This window comes from Falco punctatus, assembly GCF_963210335.1.
Source record: "Falco punctatus genome assembly, chromosome: 5".
Taxonomy (NCBI): Eukaryota; Metazoa; Chordata; class Aves; order Falconiformes; family Falconidae; genus Falco; species Falco punctatus.
The window spans coordinates 2,241,509-2,267,454 of NC_137584.1; the positions used below are offsets into that span (position 1 = coordinate 2,241,509).

The 25,946-nt window shown below is 36.4% G+C and overlaps 1 protein-coding gene across 1 annotated transcript; it reads right to left on the bottom strand.

Annotated features, from left to right (window-relative positions):
- Positions 1-555: 555 nt before the first annotated feature.
- UFL1 (UFM1 specific ligase 1) lies at positions 556-22,269 on the bottom strand. Its single transcript, XM_080389044.1, has 19 exons — positions 22,117-22,269; positions 21,206-21,351; positions 20,112-20,140; positions 19,243-19,340; positions 18,262-18,376; positions 16,912-17,042; positions 16,195-16,253; positions 12,769-12,915; positions 11,417-11,592; positions 10,535-10,714; positions 9,994-10,114; positions 7,639-7,761; positions 5,573-5,693; positions 4,436-4,599; positions 3,186-3,316; positions 2,963-3,043; positions 2,119-2,204; positions 1,495-1,675; positions 556-791 (listed from the first exon to the last, which is right to left on the bottom strand). Exons 1-19 carry the CDS (start codon positions 22,191-22,193, stop codon positions 579-581), a joined length of 2,379 nt encoding a protein of 792 aa, XP_080245170.1. The 5' UTR covers positions 22,194-22,269; the 3' UTR covers positions 556-578.
- Between the last annotated feature and the right edge of the window lie 3,677 nt (positions 22,270-25,946).

Below are 25,946 nucleotides of genomic sequence, written 5' to 3' on the forward strand. Positions count from 1 at the left end.
TTTAGCACTATACACTTGTACTCAGTGCTGTGGCCCAGTGAACAGAAGCTGAAAACATCCACTAGAGGTATCAAAACCTAAAGATGGCATTTCATTGGTATACTATCAGGGATCGGTATATGTTTCAAAACTAGTATTTGAAATTAAGATATACAGGCTTATATACTTATATGCAATCCTTAGATCACTATAAATCCAAATCAGAAAAGTAAAACTATACGCCTGTGTCTGTATGGAACAGAATGCATTGTTATTTGAAGAATTACCATTTCTTGAGGCCTCACATGAATATGCCAGTTACAAACCCCTAATTTCTTACCCAAAGTGTCCACAACTGCGCTCTGTCACAACTACATTTAAAGTGTGTTAAACGTATGTGTGTGTTAAATGTACGTTGCAGTAGTACGTAAAAACCCTCTATTTGCCACCATTACCCAACAACTGTGTTCACTGGCTGTTATTTGCAATTGTTAGAAGCCAAATTTTAGTTTGTCAAGCATTTTCTGCTATCTTTCCCTTCAGGATAAAAAAAATAAAATCTGACTGTATCATAGATGTCGATGCACTGAACAATAATTTTATTCCTCTGTTACAGAAGATTTCCTAGGTCTCAGAACAAGATCTTTGATAGAGGTAGTGATTTCCTGGAGCTCTTTTCGAATGGTGTCTGCTCCTTCCTCCTCTTCCAGGTTATCTGTTGTGTCACTGTCTCCGTGTTCAGTTTTCTTAGTCTGGCTGATCAACTGTTTCACTACTAATCCCTGGTATTTGACTAACAGAGAATGCTGATCCTGAGGGGAAAACCAGAAAAAAATAAAGGAACGTCAACGTTACACATTGAGAAGGTACACAGACCTTTAATTAGATATGAAGTTTTCAAAAAAGCATTCTCCTATTCTTGCCTAAGGAGGGTTAGAGATATATAAATATATTTCTATCAAGGTGTTTTGCAACGTAAATCCTGAGAGACATTCAAAGAGTCAGAAAAATGAAAGTGCATCCGTGCTGCAAGAACAGGGCAATTAACCACTGAAGCGGGAAAGCAATGCAGTTAGTAAACAGCACTAGTTTTGCCAGTTTAGAATATAGAATTTAAATATTTTTCTTTTGAAGAGTTGTGTATTTCTTTAAAACTGAATTAGAAAAGTTTCAAAAGCAACCATGCTCTAGCTGGGAGGAAACAGTGTAAAAAATTTCAGTTATAAGAATATCCCCCAATACATAGCTGTCTCTATGGATAAAGGCAAAAGCTACTTGTACTAATAACAGATAGATTTAAAATTTCATTTTAAAAATCTTGAAGACAGATCCCTGAAATGATGTCTGAAATACAATACAGATGATCAGAGAACTTTTATATTATGTACATAAAGTAGTGATTAGACATGAAACACAAAGGTGCCAGTCTTATGCAGCAGAAATAATATAAGGCACCACTTTTATGTTCTGTCATATAAAAAAGGTATTTCTCCTTAAAAAGCTACACAGGAATACCTCTGGAATCTTGCCACTTAGGAAATTAATGATCTGCGGTACTGATCTTCCTGGTGCATGAAGCATACAGTGGGTTGAAAACTGAAATAACAGTACTGATGTCAGGTGCAGAACAAGAGCTGGATCTTCTGTGACTTTTAGCTGTTCAATCAGAGCTTGTCTATGCTGAAACAGGACTTGCCTAAGGAACAGGAATACATTATACAAAAATATGCTTCTCATTCTGTCTTAGAGTAGTTGGTAACAGACTAAAACATATCTGAATTCAATTAATTTTAAGTTTCTCCTCTGACTGACCATTTCATGTGAAATTCTACATAAAAAAAAAAAAAAAAAAAAAAAAAGCTAGCATTGGTGCACCTCCAATTTTGAAAGCCCCCTTGAGAATTTATGAGTTGTTGTAAGCAGCAACTCAAGTAACTTAGCTAAATATGAACCTTCCCCTCCTTCTGCTCCTATGGAATTAAGACTGCTTGGCTTTGTATTTTTCAGCTAAATAGTTTGGAAAGAAAGACTTCTATGTACACAGTCCGTATGACTGCTACCAAAGTAACCACCTAACATTTGTGCAGCAACAAAGCTAAGTTTCACATACTGTGCACAGAATAAATAAAATTAAGGTACCTTTCCTTCTTTTTGTCTCCTTTTTTCACCATAATACCACATATATCCACTGCAGAATCAAGGCATGAAAGAAAATCTTCTATACTCTATTAAAAAATTATATAAGTATTTAAAACATGTTAGCAGATTATTAAATAGGTTAACTACTGTTCACAATTAATCACATAGCAGATGACTGTGAATAAATTTGGAATAAACTAGGGAAGAAAGGAGAAAGTAAAAAGTACTTACTAGAAATTAATGTTATTCATCTTCCAAAAGTTCATATACTTAAATATTAACAGCAACTATAATCCATTAGTATTAAAAATAGAATTAAAAAAGGAATACATGTTCTACAATTATTTACAGAAATATTTTTTCTTAAGAAACATATCATTATGGCCCTTCACATAAAAGAAGTAATAAATGGCTTTCTTTTGTATTTACACTGACATAATCTGAAAAGTTTTTTTTACATATCTAGGATTTTTATTAGTTAAGAAATACATGGGAGAACAATCAGGAACTTCAGGAAGAAAATCCAGGAAACACCAACAACTTCAAACCGCTGATTCTCAGCTTTTACTTTTCTCACCTGCACATAAAAGACACTCTGGATTCCACCTGGAAGCAAAAAACTAGGTAACTATCAGTATAAAACTGTAAGGCCACCTTTTCACCTCTTAACATTCACAGATATGAAAATGTACTTATTCTCAATGACTTACACAAATGCAAAATATTATTTTGTCTTCACCTTTCACAGCAGCAGCAGTTACGTACTACACTATGTATGTCACCTGCTTATTGTCACTGCATCAGCAGAATGGAAAATCTGAACTCAGACACTGGATCACTTTACCTTGCCATTCAGAGAAGTATGCAGTTTAGTTAAAGGACCTTTGGTGTCTTCTGGCAATTTACCTAAAATCTTGGTCCGGACCTATATGAGACAAGAATGGAAATAATCTGTAATATTTATTACCATTTTAGCTGTAGGCATATTTAAACAGAAGATAATTAAATATTAAATAAACATCACTGATCTACATGAGACTGTTAAAAAGGAACTGTTATCTGTGTACCTCACTTGTGATTGTAGAAAAATTTTCTGTTGTCATCATTGAATCAGATGCTAGGAAGTTGAAAATAAGATTTGTAATGTCTGTACAGACAGTCTTCAACAGGTGTTTGGCAAGGTTAGTCTGAGTCTCATCTGTTAAAAAGAAGTGATTAAAAGTAACTTACTATAGTTATATAAGTCCTATGACAGTTATCACAGCACCTCCTAAAATGTGGACTCTATCAACCATGACTAGTCTGAGAAGGTTATCTGGATCCATGAAGCTAACATCCCTCATTTGCAACTGCTTATGGAACTTACCTCAGTGAAAAATATCAGCCCTCGGGTCTGTAGGAGCATTTTAATGCTTTGTTAGTGTTTCAAAGGTGTATCTGTATAAGCAGTAAGCTAATCCCTGTACAATCCTCCTAAACCACTAATGAACAACCACTGCTATCCATCAACAAATAAAAAGTATGTAAAGGAAAGGTCTACAAGAGAAGCAGTTCAAAGAAGAGCAAGCACATGACTTTAAGATTGAAACAATAGACTTTTAGAAAAAAGAGCCTATGGAACACATGCACAAGAACAAAGGCTAATGGGAAATAATTCTATTTATTACTAAACATAGGAATAAATGGGACATTTGCTTATGTTTCTTTTTGTTCTAAGTTTTCCACAGGGGAAGGTCTAGAAGAAAGTTGAATACAGCAGAATCTTTGAAACGGCTACAATATTTTCCTAATGCTACTTTTCTGTCACAAAATACAGTACCTAAAGAAGACGCTTTACACAGTAACTCACGGCAAAATGAATCTACACCTTGAAAAACTACCCTCAAGGAGCAGCTACTTTCAGTACCAAACCTAAAAGAGGTTTTAACAGGGGCTTCTTAGAATCAGGTAGTATCCAAATGTTTCATTAGGGGGACAGGTGACAGAATGAAGTAAGCTTACTAATTTGTTTTTTGTTTTTCCCCCATGAACAACCAAAACTGTGAAGACATGCAAACACTCTGGAAGCAAGGACAAGAACACACAATTATCTTGACAGCAGATATAACAGACTGGACATGAAATAAAGAGAATATATTTTAAGGAAGTGTGCAAAGCAATGCACTCCAGCGTAAGGTCAGTGTTAGGAGGGATAAACACATTTCTAAGTTTTCCTTTTTAAAATGTTGCTCTTCTTTCTCCTTGAATATAGATTCTGGAATAAATACAATTTCCTTGAAGAAGCATATTCATTTTTAAAAGTATATATTCATTGTACCTGTGAAATGCTTTGTTCCCTTTTCAAATAACCGAATGTTGCTGTACAAGTTTGAGAATTCCTCCTGTAAGTCCTTCATAGTCTGTCTTCTGCTAGCTCCAGAGGAAGATGTTGAAGACGTAAAAACAGAACGTACAACTTCCTGATAAGTTTTTGTTAAAGGTCTTGGAACAGGGAAGAAGAAAGGAGAAAAAGGGAACACTGAGCAAAGTACAAAACTACAGAAGTTTTTCCAAATATACCAGCAACAGAGAAAGCTGCCTCGTTACACAGTAAATTAATGGGACATGAATGCTGGAGAATGGTGAGATAAATAAAAAGCAAATTATGGAAATCAGAAAAAAGGCACTAGGAAATTAAAATGTACATTTGTAATAGCAGAAGTACTGTTGGTTACAGTATGCATGGTACGTATATGCTTGCCAAGATTTTAACTCATAACAACTCCTAAATGGTAACAAGATGAAGATCGAGAAGATTTCCAGAACCCACACTATTCACAAACTCTTTCAGGGGTCTCTGTACAAATTTCAGATCAATAAGAGCTATAAGAGGGGAAGACTTAAGTTGCATTAAAATAGCACAGGGCCTTCTAAAGATGGAGTTACCTCTGCACTCCAACTTTATTCAGGCTTGGGCTGTTATGGTCCTATCCTGTTCTTTTTGCCCTGAACACATACACTTGCATTCTCTCTCTTGTAAGGAACGCCTTTTAAAAAAAGTTATTCATCTTGGCTTAGATCACTTTGCTGACCTAGCTTACCTAGTTCACATAGGTACCAGTAGAACCACAGAAGACAGAAAACATGAACATACACCAAGGGTTGTACACAAGATGGGACTGGTGAAACCCCAGCATGGGTCAGTTTAAGGGGGTGGAAATACATCCACGAACCTGAAAATACGCTTGCTGATGAAGGATGCAGAACCACCTACTGCTAAGCAGAAGCATTATTTCTCTTTACTGTGTCAGCACAGCTTTCTGATACATAAGCAAGTATGTAACATGGTGCTGTACAAAAAATGAATACTGTGGTTCACTTCCATCAGCAAAACATCTTTTTCTAAGAAAACAGATTGAAGATTCATCTGAAGTGAATCACACACTTTCTAATTCTAGTTGAATCACAAAATTACCTTTCTAGATGTTCAGCAAGTTCTGCAATAAGCTCTTCAGGGCAATCCTGCATGTAGGTCTTTAAAACATCCTGAATTTCCTCTTGTGACATGAAAGGGAACTCCGGCTGCTTATTCCTACCTGTAGTGGCCATGAGCAACATTCACTGAGAAAACATCATATTAAGTTTTGCTACAGTACTCTGTGGCATGGGACACTGAAATGCCTCTAAGTCGAAACCTCCACAGAAAAAATGCGTTACCAACAATACAAAAAAAGGGATGACTACACATGACAGTTAAGTTTTACACATATGAAAAACTTACAAAATTTATCTTTTGATCTCTTAGAAATTATTTTCTGTAATAGACAACTTAAGCAGTGTATTAGGGCATGCATTTTTGGTGAGACAATTCAAACTGCCTGGCCCATCAATTAGGTCAGAAACGGTGATGTCACCAAGACCAAACACAGCTTTATAAAACACCAAAACTGAATAGAATGTTCCTATTTGAAGGATTTCACAAGGTTGCTGGAGTTTTTTTAAACCCCATTTAGTAAAAGAGTATCCTACAATTGAGGTTACAGTATAACATTTGAGACATGATAAAACAAGAATATTAAACTAGAGAAGAACTCCCAGTAACAAAATCAACTTACATGCTGTTTGTAAATGCATACAAATTTTTGCATCTGCATTTTGGTTTTAGACGAAGTACGAAGTTTGTCTGCATGCTGCAGAATTTAGGTTTTTACATATAAGAATGAAATCAGGATGATGACAGGGAACCAGAAAAGGACAGGCATTCCATGTTCCAGATGCACCATAAAACAGGTTCATTTTGCAGATAAAGTAATTGAATGAATGGAAATCAATGATGTTCCTAGCTGTGCCACAGCAGCAACGAGCAACATACAAGGCTACATAAACAGGTGGAAAGGGGAGGTTAAATCAGGTTTTGGAAGGTTCTTATTTATAAATGAGAAGGCTACATCGGAGTTTATATTGGGAATTTGGTTCAATCTGTTTATTTACAATGCAGCAATACAAACATCAACAACCATAAAAACATGTAAGGCTACAACAAAAAAGTGATTTAACACTGTTTTACTCAGTAACTGAGCAGTCTTGAAAAATAACTTCATTTATATGTGAATTACGGTAATCTGTGAGTAGTATCATACAAAATTAAAACTCCATACTTCACAACTTCAAGTATGATGTTTAGAAGTATTTTTCAGTCAGTGTTGAAAGTCTAGATACTATATATAAAATGGAAGTACACAGTTCTGGTACTCCATCAAATGAAAGAAATAACACATAATTAAGATTTTTTCACTTGCAACTACTGTTTGCTAAAAGACTAACAATGTAGGCATCTACTTCTGAGAAAGCCATCCATGCTCCTTCTCCTAACAGTAAAGGTAGAGAAATGTGCACCAATGGTAGCAGTTCAAACTCATCCTGCAATGCACATGTAAACCAACTGTGAACCGACTAGGCCTTCAAAGTACCTACTTCACTACAAAGTCAACAGTTACAAAGGTAGCTAGCTCAGATACAGAAGTCTCAGTTTAACATGATGAATCTTATTTAAAATATTAAAACTTTGACTGCATATTTTATCCCTATGAGGAAAAATATCTAAATACTGTTTTATTGCTATGATTTGTTAATTTAAACTAATTAAGCTTTGGAACTGGACGAGAACTCCTCCATTTATCATACACTAGTTTGTTATCTTACACTACATTCAGGAGGTGTTAAGAAACCAATTGTAATATTAATCCCAAAATCTAAAGCATTTCCTACACAAAAGCAGTATTTTTAAAAAAGAAAGCTCTCATTTCCTTTATTTAAATTTATTTTTTAAAGACTGAGTTATACTTGTCAGTGAATATAGTATGTCCGTTTCATTTAAGTAGCAATATCATAGCCACTGATACAATTCTAATTAAACAGCATTCTCATCTTTGATATTTTACCTGACTCTATCAATACAGTGGGTTAAAACAGAGATGTAGAAAAGTAAATGATAAAAACATGTCAGTATGAACAGACAGTGCCCAAAATAAAACAACAAACCTGTGTTAGTTGCTTGTGTCTCTTCATCACTGTCAGCGTCCTTTCTTCCTTTCTTCTTGGTTTTCTTAATCTTGATCTCTCTAGCATTACCACCTCCTCCTCCTCTCACACTCCCACTGCCCTCTGGTGGAGAATTATTTGCTTAGGTCACAGTCAAGTTGTAGCACTTAAGTTTACAGTATCATGGTAATTTATCTGTGTTACTTGTTAATGCTAATTTAAGAAACCACAACCTGATTCTAAACATTACCTACAATACATATTCCACAATCTTAGGGCCTTAAATGTCATTTTTATGAAAAAAAAGCAACTACGGTCAAAACTTTAGTTAAGCTAATGTCATTAATAAACACAAATACTAACCATATCAAATGTACAACTCTCTCTCAAAAAAAAAAAAAAAAAAAAAAAAGAGCAGCATCTTTTTCCAGCTGAAAACAGATGAGCTACCAGCACCCACAATGTAATGGGAGATTTTCTGTTGGCTGAAAATAGCATCTTAGAAAGCATTTATTCTTTTTATTCAGTGAATAATAGACCAGAATAACTGACCTACTCAAAAATATTCCAGATAATATAACTTTGCTAACTTTCAGAGGACCAATCCTACATAGTAAGCATTTATCCAAAATATTATTGGAAGCGTGCATTCAATTATCTAGAACACTAATTCTTTTTCAACTACTCTTAGATGATTATAAAGCAATGAGATGTTCCAGTTCTGACGAACGTAACAGATTTCTTAGTTCATAGGTCCCGTAATCCATGTATTCATGCTGCAGACAGGACCTCAATTTAGAATCCAGGCCCTCTCCACAAGGTAAACTGTTCTGCTGTTTGTTCCCTTTTTCACAGCTTGTTCCCTTCGTTTTCCACTTGAAAGAAATTTAAACTCCAGAATAATTGGTTCTATATATGTATTAAGTCTTGAGAAAGTACTAATATTTCCATTTAAATACATGGTCCAAGTTTTCACATAACTACATTATGCAATAGTACTATCATTTAAGAAAAGGAAACACAAAGACAAGATGCTATTACTCACAAAGCTAACTGCAGCTGTTACATGCTATAGATGGATTTTTAAGCATTACTTTGCAGGAACAGCAAACCAGTTCACCACCTCTTCCTTTCTTCAGGAACCACTTCAGAGTAGTTCCTGCTGATAGCGCAGCATATGTTACCTGTGGATATGAATGTGTCTAGACATGTAGTACATGCTCAGTAGAGTCTCACTCCTCAGAGGGCTGGAAGCTGAAGTAATTCTATGTATGACAGTTCAATTAAAGTTCAAGCTTCTGTGCCTCAGCTATGGCCTAGAAAATCTGCTGTCTCTTTTGACAAGAAAAAGTTTCATTTCCATGTCAACTCAGTCATGGCCTTTTTAAGAGTAGAATATAATGTTTAATTTTGCAGATGAGTATATTCCATTAAGCTAGATGCATCAGTGCTCTAATCCTCACATGAAACTCAGCATAAGAGTTCAACATAGATTGCTCAGCTGTGCTGTAGCAACACAAGAGCCACATAAAGTTTTTGGGACTGAAAATACAGTCTTTAGTCTGAATAATATTTTAAAACCCAGAAAGATTTGAAAGGGTTAAACCCACACATTTTTAGTCTTCCTCAAGATTAAAACCTATTCTGAACAGCTACCACAAAAATGGAGTAAGACCTGGGATTAATTTAACCCAGAATACACCTTAAAGTAAACTGTGTGAAATTCCAAATAATTGTTATGCATGCAAACAACGGAAAATTGTCTGCATGGGACTCCCAGAAAAGACATCCAATATTAATGTTCTCCAAAAAATACCCCAAAACCCTCATTTATCAATTTAGACAGAGTGAATTTGGAATTAACTTCTCAAGACTATTAAGAAGTATTTTCATTTTCTTGGATCCCTGAAAAGTGGAGAGTAAGAGTGTACCTACACTGTGTAATAAAAAACAGTAGAAAGGTCCCTGTGCTAATACTTGTTTGGTCAGCCCTCACTGCACAACTCAGTGTTATGTGACCATAGCATACACACCAATAAGCGAACATGGACTCCTTGCTTCTAAAACCAGCTGCCTTGTGTTGGACAAACTCAAGATACCTTTATGGTACTCTGTCTGCACTTCTACATCTGAAATTAGTTCTCACGGACATAGCTCAGATATATCTACATCTACAGTATAATGATGAAAAGTGGTTGGATTATTAAATAACTTCAGCAATGAACTGGAGGCAACTAATGGACTACAAAATATATTAACTTCATATTTCAATATCTCCAAGGCTAAACAAGTATTTTTTTTGGGTTTGTTTTTTTTCCTGTTGGTTTTGGCTTAAGCTAAATATTGATGCCTTACCTGTTGCTTTCTTTCTTCTTTCATCCTTTTTGTCTTTTTTATTAGCATATGAATTCTCTAGACTAGAAGTCTGTTTTAAATCTTCTTCAGTGATTAAATTAACAGGGTTATTTTTCATTTCCTAAAATGAAAAATATGCACTTAATAGCAAAAAGATACACACAGCAACAAAAGATACATATGAAAACATTTAAGCCATTTGTCCACTTTTATTTTGTTATGTTATACATTAAAATATATATTATATTAATATGTTATATCAATGTAACATTATCTTTTCCCAGTGCAACACATGAGACATTTACTCTTCTCTTCAAAATTCAGCATCTGATCGTACATTTAGTGTGATGGTGTTTCCTGAGTGCAACTGAATATACATTAAATTACACCAATTACATACACAAACCTTTTCTTCATTTTTGTCCTTCTCAAGTTGTATTTCAGATGAGATGTAAAGAGATGGTAACAGCAAACAAAGTCATATAAAGTATAATCCAACACTCAACGTATATTGCATCTTGACCAATAAAAACACCTGTACCTTTTCAGCTTTCTGTTGCATCATACCAGAAAATAGATCGGCACAGCTGCTTATAAATTTTTCACTGACTACAATGGTGTCACTGAAGACTAAACCTGAAGAATTTTTGTTTAAAGATCTCATCACTTGCTGAAGCAAAATCCCAGTATCTTCTACTGACAATGAGCTGGGCAGAAGAGTCTAGGGTAAAGAAAAATCAAAATCATATATATACAATAACCTGTTCTAGAAAGGACAGACATACTTGTATGTGGACAAAAAGAATTCACAGACAACCCATTTGACATCTGTTAAGTATTTAAAATATATTGCACTTTTAAAATTAAACTAGTATTTTAAGAGTAAACTCTATTTTAAATCTTCTAACATACAAAATCAACACTGCTTTAGAATATGTGCTACCTCTGAGCAAACCCCATTGCAGCTTCTTCAAAATGCAACTCAACAGATATAGGGTAATATCAAACACAAAACAACAGTGGGTCTCCTTACAAACAACAAAGGAGTGCTGTAATGTCTAAAATTAGGATTTAGCCAGGGCATAATGGCTAATAACCCTCTGCTTAACAGAACTGTCTCAAGAATTCAGTTTAAATTTTTCCAAAAAAAACCCACAGAAATATACTACTCTCTAGAAAAATACATTAGCACTAATTCTGAAATGAAAGTTAGTCTTAGGTATCTATCAACTAAATATTGATATGTCCTTCCCCTGGTTTTGTTCAGACCAACTTAAAAGGCAAATAATGCCTTTTTACTTGTTATTTTACTTAAACTGAATATTCTTCTTTGACAACATGGAATTTTCATTATACATATGTGTAGTTTCAATAAAGTACCATATGACACAAAAAAAATCCAACAACTGAAAGGATTGCTTACTGCTACATCTATCCAGTTTCCAGAGCTGATGGCTTCCTCTACAGAGGCTTCAACTTGATCCACAATTTCTTGACCAACACAAGCTGCTCTGAGAAATAAGAGCTGTGTGGACTTGTATCTTTTTTTGATGTAACCTGCTGGGTCGGGGATGCCAAGTCTGTACAATGCATCAAATTCTATAAAATAGGATGTCTGTTACATTTAAGTACCTCCATATACATACAGGATCTTATGTGGTTATTTTTTTGAAAGCAGGAATTGAAGAATTACATATAGTTTTCATACAAGTAAATGCAGCCTCAAGCTGATGCTGACCTAAAACTTAGTTCAATACAAGCTACACCTAAACATAGCTATTAGAAATATGAAGATTAAATCATGGAGACTTTGGTCTGAGTTTTAGAAAAAAAATAAAAATGTGCAGGTTCTTACACCATTAAGTTTAGCCTTGCAATTATATCTTTCCAAAGTATTCTAAAATTACATGAACAATATTTACAGTATCTACAATGTCAAAATGTTTTGTTTTCAAAAGTTACTCCAATATACTCGTAGAATTGTGCAATGCTTCATAAGCAAAGCATTTCAACTATTTGGCAGTTCAATCTTAGATGTTCTGGAAACATTCAAAGACTTTGACAGATATTCTGTCAGTCAAGCAGTATTACAGAAACACTTAATACTACCACAGTAAATTATGCTGAACCTTTTCAAAGTGCCAGACTAACTGTTATTTAGGGCTGGCCCTTTGGGACCACAGAGGTACCTTCCTCTATTTATTCAGGTCCACATCTTCCCATAGCTCCTGTTTTAAAACACCATTGTCCAGCATCACTCAGCTTTAAGTTAGACAGACTTGTCTGGATTCAAACCAGGACCCTAGTGCTACCCACTCCAGTTCTTTAAATTTTATTTTGGAAAAGGTTCTTCCTGTGCACTGCGCGCTTCGTTATCTGGATTATTAAAAGCCAAAGTTTGGTTGTAATTTGGATGCCTGGACTGAAACCCCAACCACGTGGGTCAAACATGACCATCTGAGAAGTCTACAATGGGCAGTTTAAGAAATGTTTTCAGAACAGTAATAAAAGTAGCATTTATAACTCTATTTGTGAGAAATAAAGTTACTGTTTAGCAGTATAGTTCTTTCTGCTGAAATATGTTTTTTTTTGTGATGCAGCAATATATATGATTATATGCAAGATGGACTTTTAACCGTGGAGTATCAACTACTGTATTGATTTCCACTTATTCTTGTGAGGCTTCACTCTAGACACTAGCTATATTAGGGTAAGACAAATTATCTAAACTAGTTTTAGAAAGATATTTTATCTACGAGAATACAGATTAATTACCTAAATAACCATTCTGCTTGAAAAAGGAATCCACCCAGTTGCTCTGCGTTCTGGCATAGATGTCTGGAACAAACACAGCCTTATCCTGTCTCCCACCAACTACTGTGCCTTTTAGACGACCAGTGTTAACAAGTTCTTCTAGCACAGCTACAAGAAGAAAATAAATTGACATTTTCCACTTCAATACACCCATTAATCAAAACATAGTAATTATTTCCCTTGTTTTGTTTCTTCTTTTTCCCACCCATTAGTTGTTTGTGCTTGTTCCAGTGAAACATTTCTGAGTTCTATCAATTACTTTTAACACTTACCAGAATGTCTTGATAAAAGCTTTCAAAATAATACAATGTTTCAAAAGAGTGAGCCACAATGGCAGGAGTAAAACTTACTGAACACACATATCGACAGTTTGAGCTTTTAATTTAGAAAAAGAAGTCATAAAAGAATCTTTCTCTGATGAGCCAATAAAATAGGAGCATTTTATGAATAATGTTCTCTTCAAATTCACTGTTTGCATGTTAAACAAGATTGGAAAAAGTGAGATCTGTACACAGTAAAATGACATGAAAAATTTCTAACTAAACTGCATAAATATGAGCACCGTCTACTGGTGACCATCTTCATGGTTTTACAACACTGTTGCCAATAATGCACAAATACTGCTGATAAAAAACTTACTGGTAGCTGGTAGTACCAAAGTACTAAGCCTTTCTCAATGCGAAATATTTTCTATCCATTAAAGGTGCACAGAAATACCTGATTTGCCTCCCATGTTCTGCTTTTGCCTTTCCGTAAGTCAGTATAAAAATTAGTGACACCAACTGCCAAGCTCTGCTAATTTTCCAGAGCTTTGCTAGATAGCTTTATAATCTCACTTTGCTTTGATTTTTATTCCATTAAAAGACAGAATTTACCCCAGAACAGAACATTAAATGGTATGACATGGTACTGCTTCTTCCTCATTAAATATGAGCAGCAGTCAACATTAACACATGCTTAGTGCAGCCTACGGAGGTTTAGCTCACCTACACAGGAAAATTTACTTGAAAACCTGGTTCCAGAAGACATACTACATATTAAAGCATTATTCTTTTTTTGGTCAGATATGCCCATAGTGTAGACAAACCTCTAAAGCTAGCAGCTATTGAACAAAACTGCCACTAACAAAGCTAAACAGTACTTATACTGCTAAAATGTAGAAGATAAACCGATTTAAACAAGATATAGCTTTATGTAATCTAAGACAAGAGCTAGAAATCATATTCTGCTGTGGTTCAGTGACCTTGTATACAATTGAGCTTATATGATAGATTCTGAAAATAAAATTCGTGTTTTATACTAATTGTTTAGTTACCCTAGAAAAGAGTCAACATACCTATTCTATTTAAGCAACTGTCAGACAATGCAGTTTGGCTCCCTGCAATCTGAACTTCTTTTTATTAATAGATTTTCAAACAATTTTGTGGAGCACTAGCAATGAACCGGTCTTTAAAGAAATGGGGAGAACTTAAGATGCCAATTAATTTTTGTTTTATGCCAAGTGCCGGTTCTAAAACTCCAGGGCAGAGAAGTTGCTTTCATAGGAAATTTCACAGCCCCTACTACAATTATGTCTAGACAGTCTTTGTTTTAAAACAAAACAACAGGACCTTTGCAGAACTACTGTAATGTCACACCGAGTTTTAAAGGCGATTGAGTAGTCTGTAGTGTCCTATTAGGTCTCAGCCAGTGTGGCAAAGATACACATTCCTCCATGTCTGCCCTACATCAGCAACACAATATTCAGAAATTATGAACATCTGTGCTTTCATCATACTTTGAAATTAGTGTTTTAATTTGAACAGTTTCTGATTTCAAAATTTTTTTTCTATCATAACTGCATGCCAGTTTTTCATGAATAGCAACACAGCTATGTGACAGAACCAAAGAATATTGTTCATCTTGTGTAATACTGTGTTGATTAAATAATAAGCTGTTTGTAAATTACACAAACAGTACACTGAACTTACATTTTTTTCCTGACAAAACTGACAAAGACAACTTTAAAACAGATTGTTAAAAATGACAAACATAAAAATCACAGAGTATAAGTAACATAATTAAATGAAATTTTTCAAGTTTCCAGCATTTGTGAAATTGAAATGGTATCTCAGCAAATGGACAGAATAAAATCAAATGTGTACTAGCTCAGCTCTTTGAAACTTTCAAAACTGTAGAGGAAATGAAATACAGTAAGAAGAACTACAGAAAAAGATTAATAAAGTCACTAAAAAATTGTATGCATATAAAAAGAAAGAACTAGCAACACACTTAGCCATCATGATGATTACTGGTGTCAGGAAAACACTAGAACTTCAATTCACATTAACACTGTACATGAGCAAAACATGATCATGTACTTGCAGGACCTGTTTGAAAAAGATGATAATTTGCTGGGTACTGCAACATTATTATAATGCAGTTTAACAGATCTTCCTTTTACTCTATGAATACCTGGATGGCACATTAAAAAAAAAAAAAATAGAAAACCTTAAATTGGTTAAGTGAAAGTAGAGTGTTTATACAATTTTATTTAAATGCTAAGATTTTAATTCTTAATGAATAAGTTTGTTGCTAAGAACGAGAAGGTAAGCAAGGAAATATCACAGGGAAGCTAAAGTGGGCAATGTCCTGAAGGCAAAAAGACCCAATCAAACAAAAGACAAACATTAACTTTTGTAAGAAGAGATAGAAAACCATTAAGGGATTCTGAATACCAGTAGCACTTGGTCTGCCAGCATGCAAGGCTAATGATGCTTGAAGCAGTATTTTGGACAGATGGGAGGGGGTAGTCAAAGAAAAGCTGCAACGTTAGAAGTGAGAAACAATTAAGTATTGCCTAAAAGTTTCAGCAGCTGGATAGGAAATTTTTACACATTTATATTTTAAAAAGGAACTGCAGAAAATAAAAGCAAACAGTTAAAGGATATGCTTTATCTCTCAGCACGTACAGACATTTAACTAAGAGCATAACAAAAGCTATGCCTCCACTATCGCAGAGAAAAGTCAATAAATAAAATCCAGAGTAGCTAATGCCATTTGGCTACATAATATCTGTCCCCTTTTGTGTGCTTCACTGATAAAACTGCCAGTAGCTAAGGGCAAATACGGAAGCAGATGACAAAATGAGTACTGTACTTCTTGCATCATTCTGCCCCCAAAGGCATTTCATCAATGTATGCTTCCATTGCTTTAGATAAAAAGAACATCTCTTCAGTTATGGATAGCAGAAAAGGTTTAACACTTTTTACACTAAAGAAAACCATATTATTCTTTATTCCAGAAGTAAGTCTATATACTAAAATGCTGTTATGGAAGCATACTTCTCATAATGAAGAATCTATGAATTAACTAACAAAAATACAAAACAGTCTGACTGAAACTCACAGTAAAGTAAATGTTCTTGAAATCCATATCGAGTGATTAAGTTATTTACAGGTGTAGGCCTTGGAAAAAAGAAAAATAAAAGAACATACGTTAATGACCTGAAACTGATGTGGAGAATCTAGCAATAAGAGAGGTTACTTCAGATGGACAAAACTACACAGTGTATTAGCCTCAGGGTGCTACACTGAGGTTTATCACAGCTTATAAGGTTTTACTTTTGAATCACTATGAAGTTGTATCTTATAACGAAGATATGACAATTATTGCAAAGGAACTTTTGCTGTCCCAAGTTCTTATCTTCACACAAATTAACATAGACGGTTGTTGATTTAATAACAAAAAATTATCTACAATCACATGTGTTGGGTAGACATCACCACGTTAAATAACTGGGGAGTGGTAGAATGACAATAAGAATAGATAATCTCCAAACAGATGAAAAAACTACTGATTAACATTTTCTTCAGCCAAAAAACTTACGTATGTTTTCTATAGTATATTGTTATACTTCCCTTGTTTTCCTTTCAAAGGAGGTCACCATGTAAAAAACAGTAAGTAAAATAGAACTAAATATTTCACCCCAGGAACTGAATTACACTTGAAGAAATCTATCCATTGGTCTTTCTTCTCTTTTCTTTTTCAATCGCAAGTGAATCTGGTCCATAAAGACCTATGGTAACAATATTTTCATATGTGGTTGCAGGTACTGTAACTTACCGAGTAATCGCAGTGAAGAGACCACGAATGCGTGCTCGATGCCGGGACACAAAGGCTTCTGTAAAAATCACTCCACGGTTTTCCTGGTCTAGTTGTCCATGAATAATTCTACCCAAACGCCTCGATAATGCCTGCAAATAGAAGCTGGGATGACTGCTAAAATTGTATATTAACAATATTAAACAAAAATTAATCAAAAAATCTGTATTAACAGATCAGCAAGTCAGTTTCGCCAAGATGGACAAAATATTCAGAAATGAGGAGTACAAGTGGAAATTATTATTTAGGTATCTTGAGAATGTGCCTTACTACATGCAAGTTGATGCCATTATGGTCCAAATTCCAAACTTCAGAGAATTCAGCTTTCCTAACAATGCCCCTCTTCTATCAGATACATGTGTATCTGATGATGAAAGAAAACTTTGCAAAGAAGTAAGTATGGTTTGGAGATGCACAAGGAAAGCTAAGATTTAACTTTTGTATTAATTTTGTACAAATCAGTGGCAGACAAACACACTATCCATTTTTTCAAACAACCAAAATATAAATTAGCAACAATAAACACAAAAGAAAGAGCTGTAAACAGTTTATAAATGTGCATCCTTGCAAAGTGAACTAAACCCAGGAAATATTGCCCAGGAATTATAATTTTTTTATGTTAAAAATGTTTTTGTAGAAGCTGATCATGAGACAAATCTTAGAGGAAATCTGCTCATAAAATGAGAGTCAACAAGGTTGTCTGTGGTACCTAATATGACTGTTCACCTAACACATACCACAGGATCACCCTTTGAAAACAGTACCTTCCGAACACAACCCAGCCTTGACTGGAAGTCAACAACGGTAAGAGAATTCTCCCTAATTCTTTTAAACACTACAGTAGTCACTAACAAAGGTAAGTAGTTTTTTGTTTCTAGTCTGATTGTCTGGCTTCAGCTTCTAGAAACGAACATTTATTTTACCTTTTCTGAATAAACTGAAAGATCTCTACCATTGTATTTCTGCTTCCTGGTTAGCTAATGAGACTGATGAAATTACCCCTACTTTAATATTCCAAACAAATACATTTTCAGATCTTACACTAATCTAACCCGTTTCTAACATTACTAATCCTAATATGTTCCTAACAGTCATAAAGATTCTGAAGAAATTTTGCCCAGTAATGAAAAGGCAAACATCAATCTCAACCTGTGAATAGCTGTTACACTGCAACCTTTATATATCTAATACTTCTCTGCTTAGAATGACAAGCAGCTCATCACCATTAAAGCCATGTGATATGGTAAAGATAACAAAAGAAGGTAAACGCCATCAATTCTTTGCATTTGCTAGGTTGGTGGCTTGCATCACCTGTATCAGGAAGTCTCCTGGAAGGTCATATGCCTTGCAGAGTTCCGATATTGTCACTTGGCCAGTTTCCTGCAGTTTATCATTTATTTCTTCTGCTAATTGATCCAGGTAACTCCTTATTTAAAAACAAGAGGAAAAAAACCCATAACCCAACACATTAAATGTGAAATTGAAGATTAATCTGTCAGCCCAATATGGAATTCTTAATTGACCTGGTACTATACCTCTTTCTGTTGCATCTTTGAAAAAATAATCTGAAGGTTATTTCACATAAAAAAAGGAGAACAATGTAGAGTGAAAATATGTTTTTTTTTAAAAAAAGCCTGCTAACCAGGTAGCTACTATTAAAATTGGCCATTTATCTGCTTGTATGAAACTGTCAAAAAGCAGCAACAGGAAAACATTAAATGTCAATGAGACTTAGGAAAGGGCTTTGGTGAGCAAGATAGGTCTTAATTACTTCAAGAGAGCCAGGAACTTCACGCTCTTTGCCAAGAATAAATCCTGCAGCACAATCAGTAATAGGAACAACCCCATAAGAGTATTATTTCAGTGGTGGTTTTTGTGCTGAATGCCATAAAATAACTTGATCATACATCTTAGGCTTGTGAGCTAAAGCAAGAGGTGGGGAAAAATGAAAGGGTTTGTCAATAGCTGAGGAAGACAGCGAAGCTGCAGAGTAAATGAGATCTGGCTGCTGTACACAGACACTAGGTAAAAAATAAAGCCTCTTAAGTGCAGGATACTGCACAGCGACATTATGTAAGGCCTTTGCTCTATGGATTCACTGCAGGCTCTGCTGAGAGACGCCTCACTTGCCATTTGGAAAAGAAGCACTGATCACCACCAAACAGCCCTAGCAGCAGTCAAGAAAAATGTATTTCACTTCAGAAGCAACAAAGGCTGGCCATCGCTTCTAGTCTACATTTCAAAAAATAGAGAGAGATGTGAATTATACATAACACTCCTGACAGTACTCACTCGTTGATAAGCTGTCCCAGTACAAGCTGAATAGTTTTCTCAGATTTAACAATGTCATTAGCTCTGTTTTCAATGTGCAGAAGGTCCACATTTATTACCTAAAAAAATAATCCAATGAAACATCTCATCAGAACTTTAAATTGAAATTAATTCTCAAACATTCAGATATTATACTCCCATATTCCTATGTCTTGAGAAAAGCTTGGTTTTTATTTTTCTAGTATTGCATACATACAGAATTAATCTGTGATTTGGAATAAAGCAGCAATGCTTTAGGGGGAAAAAGCTCTCTTTGCAACTGTGACAAGGTTAAAAGAAACCTATATAATAAAAAATTCCAGAAGGCTAAGAGCCGAAAATACAAAATTGTCTTTCAGAAAGGTTTTCTGATTCCAGGCCAGTTCTGATACTCAGGCCAGAAGGGAAAATTAGACACAGAGGAAGACCACTGGAGGATAAAGATTAGCAGAGACAAGAGATTAATGAAGGAAGAGGGAAGATCCAGAGAGACATGCAAAGTTAATTATACCTGCTCCTGCAGCTTTAAATTTAAATAGAAAACATACTTATTTTCTGTTCCCCCCCCCCTTAGTTTACAAAGAAACAGTTCATAAAGAAAATCTGCATATTTTAGTGGTGAATTCAGAGGTCCTAGATCATCATTAAGCAGAGAGAAGCTTTCAATAAAGCAGTAAATGGACAGTTTCAGTAGTCTGCAGTACTCTGACATGAGCTATAAGCTCTTCATAAAGTTTGTTCTCTTTTACAAAAATAACTTGGCTGGAATATAACTGATGAAGTCCATATTTACAATATACACGTTGAAGAAAAGAAAGAAATATATAGGTTTTTTATTACTAAAAAGTTACCTGTTGTAAGTCAACAATGTTTACTCGACCTTAAAAAAAAAGTACAAATATACTTTTAGTATACAAAACATGTTTGAACAGTTGAGAATATAGCATAGTCCATCATGTACAAAATATTTCTTCATTACTTTTTTGTAGACCAATTAAACTAACTTCAGCTTTATATACTGTCAAATCACAGAAGCCACAGGTGGTCAGTGCAAGATATCCCATAGTGTTCTACCCTATGGCCTTGCTGACAATCCAGCACAGAAATTCCAGAAGTAAAAATCACTGTTCAAACTGCCTGCCAATTAGTTTTTGCCTTGATGCTGATCTGGATTTGATCACTAGTCCATGAGTATCAAAATGGAGATTGCCAAAACCTTCTACCTTTGTGTGTTCCTACTAACAAAAATCAGCAACTTTGAATTCAACTCAAGCTATCATACTGATACGATACACAATGGTGTAACGCAAACGAAGGCATACTTGTGGTAATCCTCAGAAAATGACTAATCTGTCTAAACCTAAGGAAGTTAATTTTCCAAACAATGCCTTGAAATTGACCCTTAAAGACCTAAAGGTACATACACCACACTGTTTTCTCATTAAAAACATTGACAAAAAGCAGTCTGACATATTAACTTTCTTATATACCTGTTGGATCTTACAAAGCAGATGGCTCTTCATACTGGTAAAATAAAAGACTTGTCAATTTCCAGTGACTATTTAAAAATATTATTACTAATGACATGCAAGAAGAATGATTTTGAAATTCTGAGTCAAGGCTAAACATCTGCGACAGATACTTAACCATACTAAAATTACAAATTTCCTTCAAAAGAGTTGCTAGATTGCTTCTACCTCAGAAATTCTGTGGTGAAAATGAGTCAAGTAACGTATCTTGATAGGCTTGCCTAAAAGCTTAACACAGATCTGAAGTGAAAATAAAATACCAGTAGGTGAATTAATGTGTAGATAAAGCAACAGGAAGCAAGCTCATTTTTTTTTTTTTTTGCAAGATTAAGAGTACTGAATAAAACTTTCAAATTCTTTCTTGTCTTGAAAATTCACTTCCCAATCCAGAGGAAGAAAGCAAATGCCACACTTACCACCGCAAACATGAAGTTCATCCCGGATCTCCCTACTAATCTGTGCTGGAGTGACATACTCTTTTCCATCAAGTGTGTGCACTACTTCCAACTGCTTGTCTGCAATCAGTTTAGTGACAATTTCTATACAGTTCCGTTCTGACAATCTATCAACAACACAAGGAATAATCAGTTATTCTAAGTAGTACTTGATAAAATTAACTTTAAAGTGATGTTTCAAAAATACTAAACACAGGAAGTGTAATGAAGATTACTTGCTGCTTTCTGTGAATACTTTTTAAGACAAAAAAATAATTTCAGGATCCTACTTATCACCTCTGAAATCATCCATATGGCTTCACTTATGTGGGTCAGCTCTCTAAAAGAGCTTTTCTCCTGAACAGCCACCAGCCCCTTTTGCTAAGAGAATGCACATATGAATGACTGTGCTTACAGAATTTGTGTCTTTGATCTTTCTGTACTTTTTTAGGGGTTTTTGGCTTTCTTTTTTTTTTTTTTTTTTTACGTGTTCGGTGCGCTTTCCATTCTTTAGTAAACCAAAGTTCTGGGCAACAACCTCAGCTGCTCAACAACACACAAGGAAGAGCCGTGACAACGTTTAGCAGCTCGCACTCCACGGCGACTACAAGCCGTGCACTCCCGTTGACCTACATATCTGGGGGCCCCAGACGCCCCCGCGGGCTCACAGGCACCGCCACACAGGCCAGCGCCAGCCAAAGGGGGTCTGCAGAGGGGCAGCGCCTGGCTGGACCCGCCGGGACCCCGCTGTGTGACGGGACCGGGGCCCGTGGCACACCGCCCCCCGGGGCCGGCGGGCAGAGCAGGGGAACGGGGGGGCGCCGGCAGGCGGGCCGCAGCGGCAGGCGGCGAGCTCCGGGGGCCGCAACGGGTACCGGCACCGCCCTGCTCACCTGTGGGCCACCTCGGCAAACTGCGCCCGCTGGAAATCGGCCGCCAGGCGCCGAATCTCCTCCCAGGCGCCCGCCATAGCCGCCTCGCTGCTACACGTCAGCCCCGCAGGGCGGGCTACGGGCCGCCAGCGGAGACAAACTCCTCCCCGCCATCGCCGCCCGCAGCGCCACCTTTCGGACGGGAGGTGCCCTGCGCTGCCGGCCACCGCCGCAACCACGGTCGTGAAAAAAACAAAGCCCAATTCAAAAGGAAAAAGCGGTTTCCCCACGCGGGCCTGGCTGGAGCAGTTGGGGCCTGGCTGGAGCAGCTGGGGCCCAGCAGGTGCAGCCCGTTGCCGCTGTCCGTAGCGAGGGCCAGCGCGGTGGCACCGTGGCTGACAGGGGTGCTGAGGCCTGGGCAGCGCGCTTGAACCCCGTGAGGGCGGCGTCACTGGCAGGGCGGGGGCTAAGACTGGGTCTGACATGTAATCCGGGCTTTCAGCGCATGTATGGAAATACAAGCAACGTTATAAACTGACATTACTGAAAACTGAGATGTAATTTAGACTGGAAGTGCGGCGTGTGGTAAACGGTGTCGCCATTTAATGGCACCATTATTACGCAGAGAGGGGTGAGCTGAAGTTATTCAGCTGCCTGATCAGAGGTTGGCCACACAGTTTTGAAGCCTCCTTAGCTTCAAAAGCTCTTAGGTGAAGCTGGCTGGTCTGTGGTGACAGCCCTGTGTGCTGCACAGGCCTCGGGGCAGGCAGCAGCCATCACGGTGTGCCACCTCCCGTGGGACAGCAGCTGGCACGGTGAGCCCCCGGCCCGGGCAGTGTGGTCCGTGCTGCTGGGGCTGTGCCATGGGCTTTCCGTATTTCTTGCTGGCAAAATTACCTCAGTGGATACGGCTCTGGCATGGCCACTATTTTACTGACACTGTTTTCTCTGCCTTCCAGAAGTTACAGGGAAGTGTCTCTGGCGTAGTTTGTGTCGTGCTGGGAGTAGTTTAAATACAGTGAACAACAAATACCTTGCAAGATACTGGCATAGTAAATTATAGAAGCACGTTTTTAGTGGGATAAGTATGTGTCTTCACCTTTAGTGGTAATTTTCTTTGTGATGAGAAACTAGAGGCAGGATTCGTGTAGCTTAGGCATCCGAAGTTAACTGCTGAGGTCTGTCTTGGAGCCTTCACAGACAGTGAGACAGGGTCCTCAAATTGTTCAGCTCTTCCTAAAATATACATCTAAGACAAGTTAACCAGTTGGTCACTGGAGGTGCCTGTTTTTCTCCGTTGCCAAAGACGACAGGAAGGAAGGTTCCTTAGATCCTTGATTTAGACTTCAGTGGTTTTGTGGAATGAATAATGTATTGGCAGAGTACGGGAAAAATGTGAGAGCAATTGTGGGGGCAACTTTTATGAAGATTACATAGAAACAGGCTATCATAGAGAACATCAGGAAAACAAACTGGGAAGTTAGAACTGGATTCCTCCTGCCTATCCTTAAATGTATCTGAAGTGCTTTAATTATGAGTATAGTCTACAGGCTATGGAGAATTCCAGCTAAAGTCTGAATTTCTCTTGGGGCTAGCCAAATTGGGCATTGTAGTTAAGATCAAAAAGTGAATTGTAATAGTTTTGGCCTTCACTTCTGTGTATATAACTTGAATTCAAGCCACAGTTGCCAGATCTGTGGAAGCAGGCATCTGTAAATAGAGCTGGGTTGTTTTTTGTTGAAGTTTAGTGTTGTGTTTTACCAGTGTGCAAAGGGGCAGATGAATCATATAAACACAAAACAGCTATAAGCATATTGATATTTCCAAATTGCAAGTTCTGTACTGAGTCTGCAATCAAAGAGATTTTATAAGGACCCTTTTCTTTTGAGGTATATGTACAAATGCACAACATGTGCTTTAATGTTTTCTATACCTAATAGTTATTCAAGTACCAATTCAGATTTTTTTTCCTGTAGAAGTCAGTTTTCTTTAGATGGCTTACAAATTAAGTTAAATCTTCTGTTAAAAATACAGCAACTGATTCATTTCACTATACATGCCAAACCTCTTGCAGTTAACTGAACTCTAACATTATTAGCATCTATTTTATGTGATAAGTACGTTGTTTTAAAAAAAAAGTTGGCACTATTTCTTACAGTACTCCAAAGTTTACTGATTCCAGAGCTGCCATGGTAACAGAAATATTTTTATTTCGTTGTTGCAGGTATATAAACAAATCGTGAAGGTTTTTGTAGCTTTAATGATAGAAAAGGTTTAAATAAACCTTTACATAACGCTTATAATATGGATTGATGGCCATAATTCATTGACACAAAACAAAGCAAATAATTTCTTATGAAGGCTGTGCACAATATTGCATTGATTCGCTCTGGGAATATCAATTACCCTGTTAACTGGGGACAATAAAAGCAAATGGTGAGGTTATTTATGCTGTCAAAATGAATCAATACTGTCTGTATGACATAAAGTATGTTATAAAACCTCATGTTATAGTATTCATGTACGTTCATATGCACTATTCTGAACTTTCTCTTCGGCACGGGAAACCTCAGTTCTGCAGTTGCTCCTGCTTGCTGATGTAGTGCATTAATCACCAAAGGAACATAACTTGAAGAACTGGACTGACTCACAGCTGGCTGCCAAGTGCTACAGAAAGTTTTAACTAATGGTGGCCCATTCCAATCAGCTGTAGATATTGTCTTCTAGCTAAATGGCTGGTGAAGGTTCATACAGTCATCGCATTTAGAGTAGGAGACAAACATGACACTCAAGTACACAAACTTATTTGTGTAGAAACACCTAGCTCTGTTTCAGGATTGTGTTCAAAGACTCCAAGTGCTTGTATTTCCATACACTGGAACACTGGTTCCTAATGCCAAATAGAAGTGTCCTTTGAGTTTTTGAGAACTCACTTCGCAACTCTAGAAACCTCCCTGGGAGAAGGCAAGAGGTCTGAAAAAATCTGTGGTTTTCTATTTTCCATTTTGATCTCTGTGTACACACATATTTTTGTTGCATATTTTATGGTGTCTGTCTGTTGCTTTACAGCAATTATCCTGAAAAAGAGATTAATTAATAAAAAATAATTGAAAGAAGACATTGATGCGATGCTTGTTTGAAGTAACTAGTGAACCAGCAAAAATGCCCCTGTTGCACCCTCCTTTACTGCAGAGCAGACTCTTTGAACATTGATGATCTTTGAAATCTTTAGTATTCATTTAGGAAAGAAGAGAATGTAAATGTGTCACAAAAAAGTATTATTAATGCCATTGAAACCTGAATACATAGGGATAATGTCTTAAATGACCACTGTGTTACTCAATGTAGCTCCTGTTGATCTCAAGATAGATTAGGAAATGAATCTATTGATAAAGGAAAATCCACAGGATGAGAGGACAATGCTACAATGTTAAAGTACCATGCAAAGGACATGATAAATGTGTTGTACAAACAAATTAAATTGATAATATACTATGGGGTTTTTTTGACCACATAAATTGTTTTTAGCTGTATATAGAAACTACATAGAAAGAGTGAGTAATATGAAATAGAAAGCAAAGTTCCTAAGAGGTATGGTTTATCAGAAAACTTTTTACTTGACATAAAAAATTAATTAGAGCTATTTTGATATGCATTGTATATTTTCCTTTCGCTCAGAAACAGCAGTGTCACAGCTTCTTCATCTGGGAATGGAATTGATCTGATATTAACAGGGGAATAAAGCATAAAGATGTGATTATTTGGTGGACTGGACTGTGTGTTTTGATATGGGGCATGTGGTTAAGATACCTGCAAAGACGGGAAATAGCCGTGTAACCACAGTAGTGATG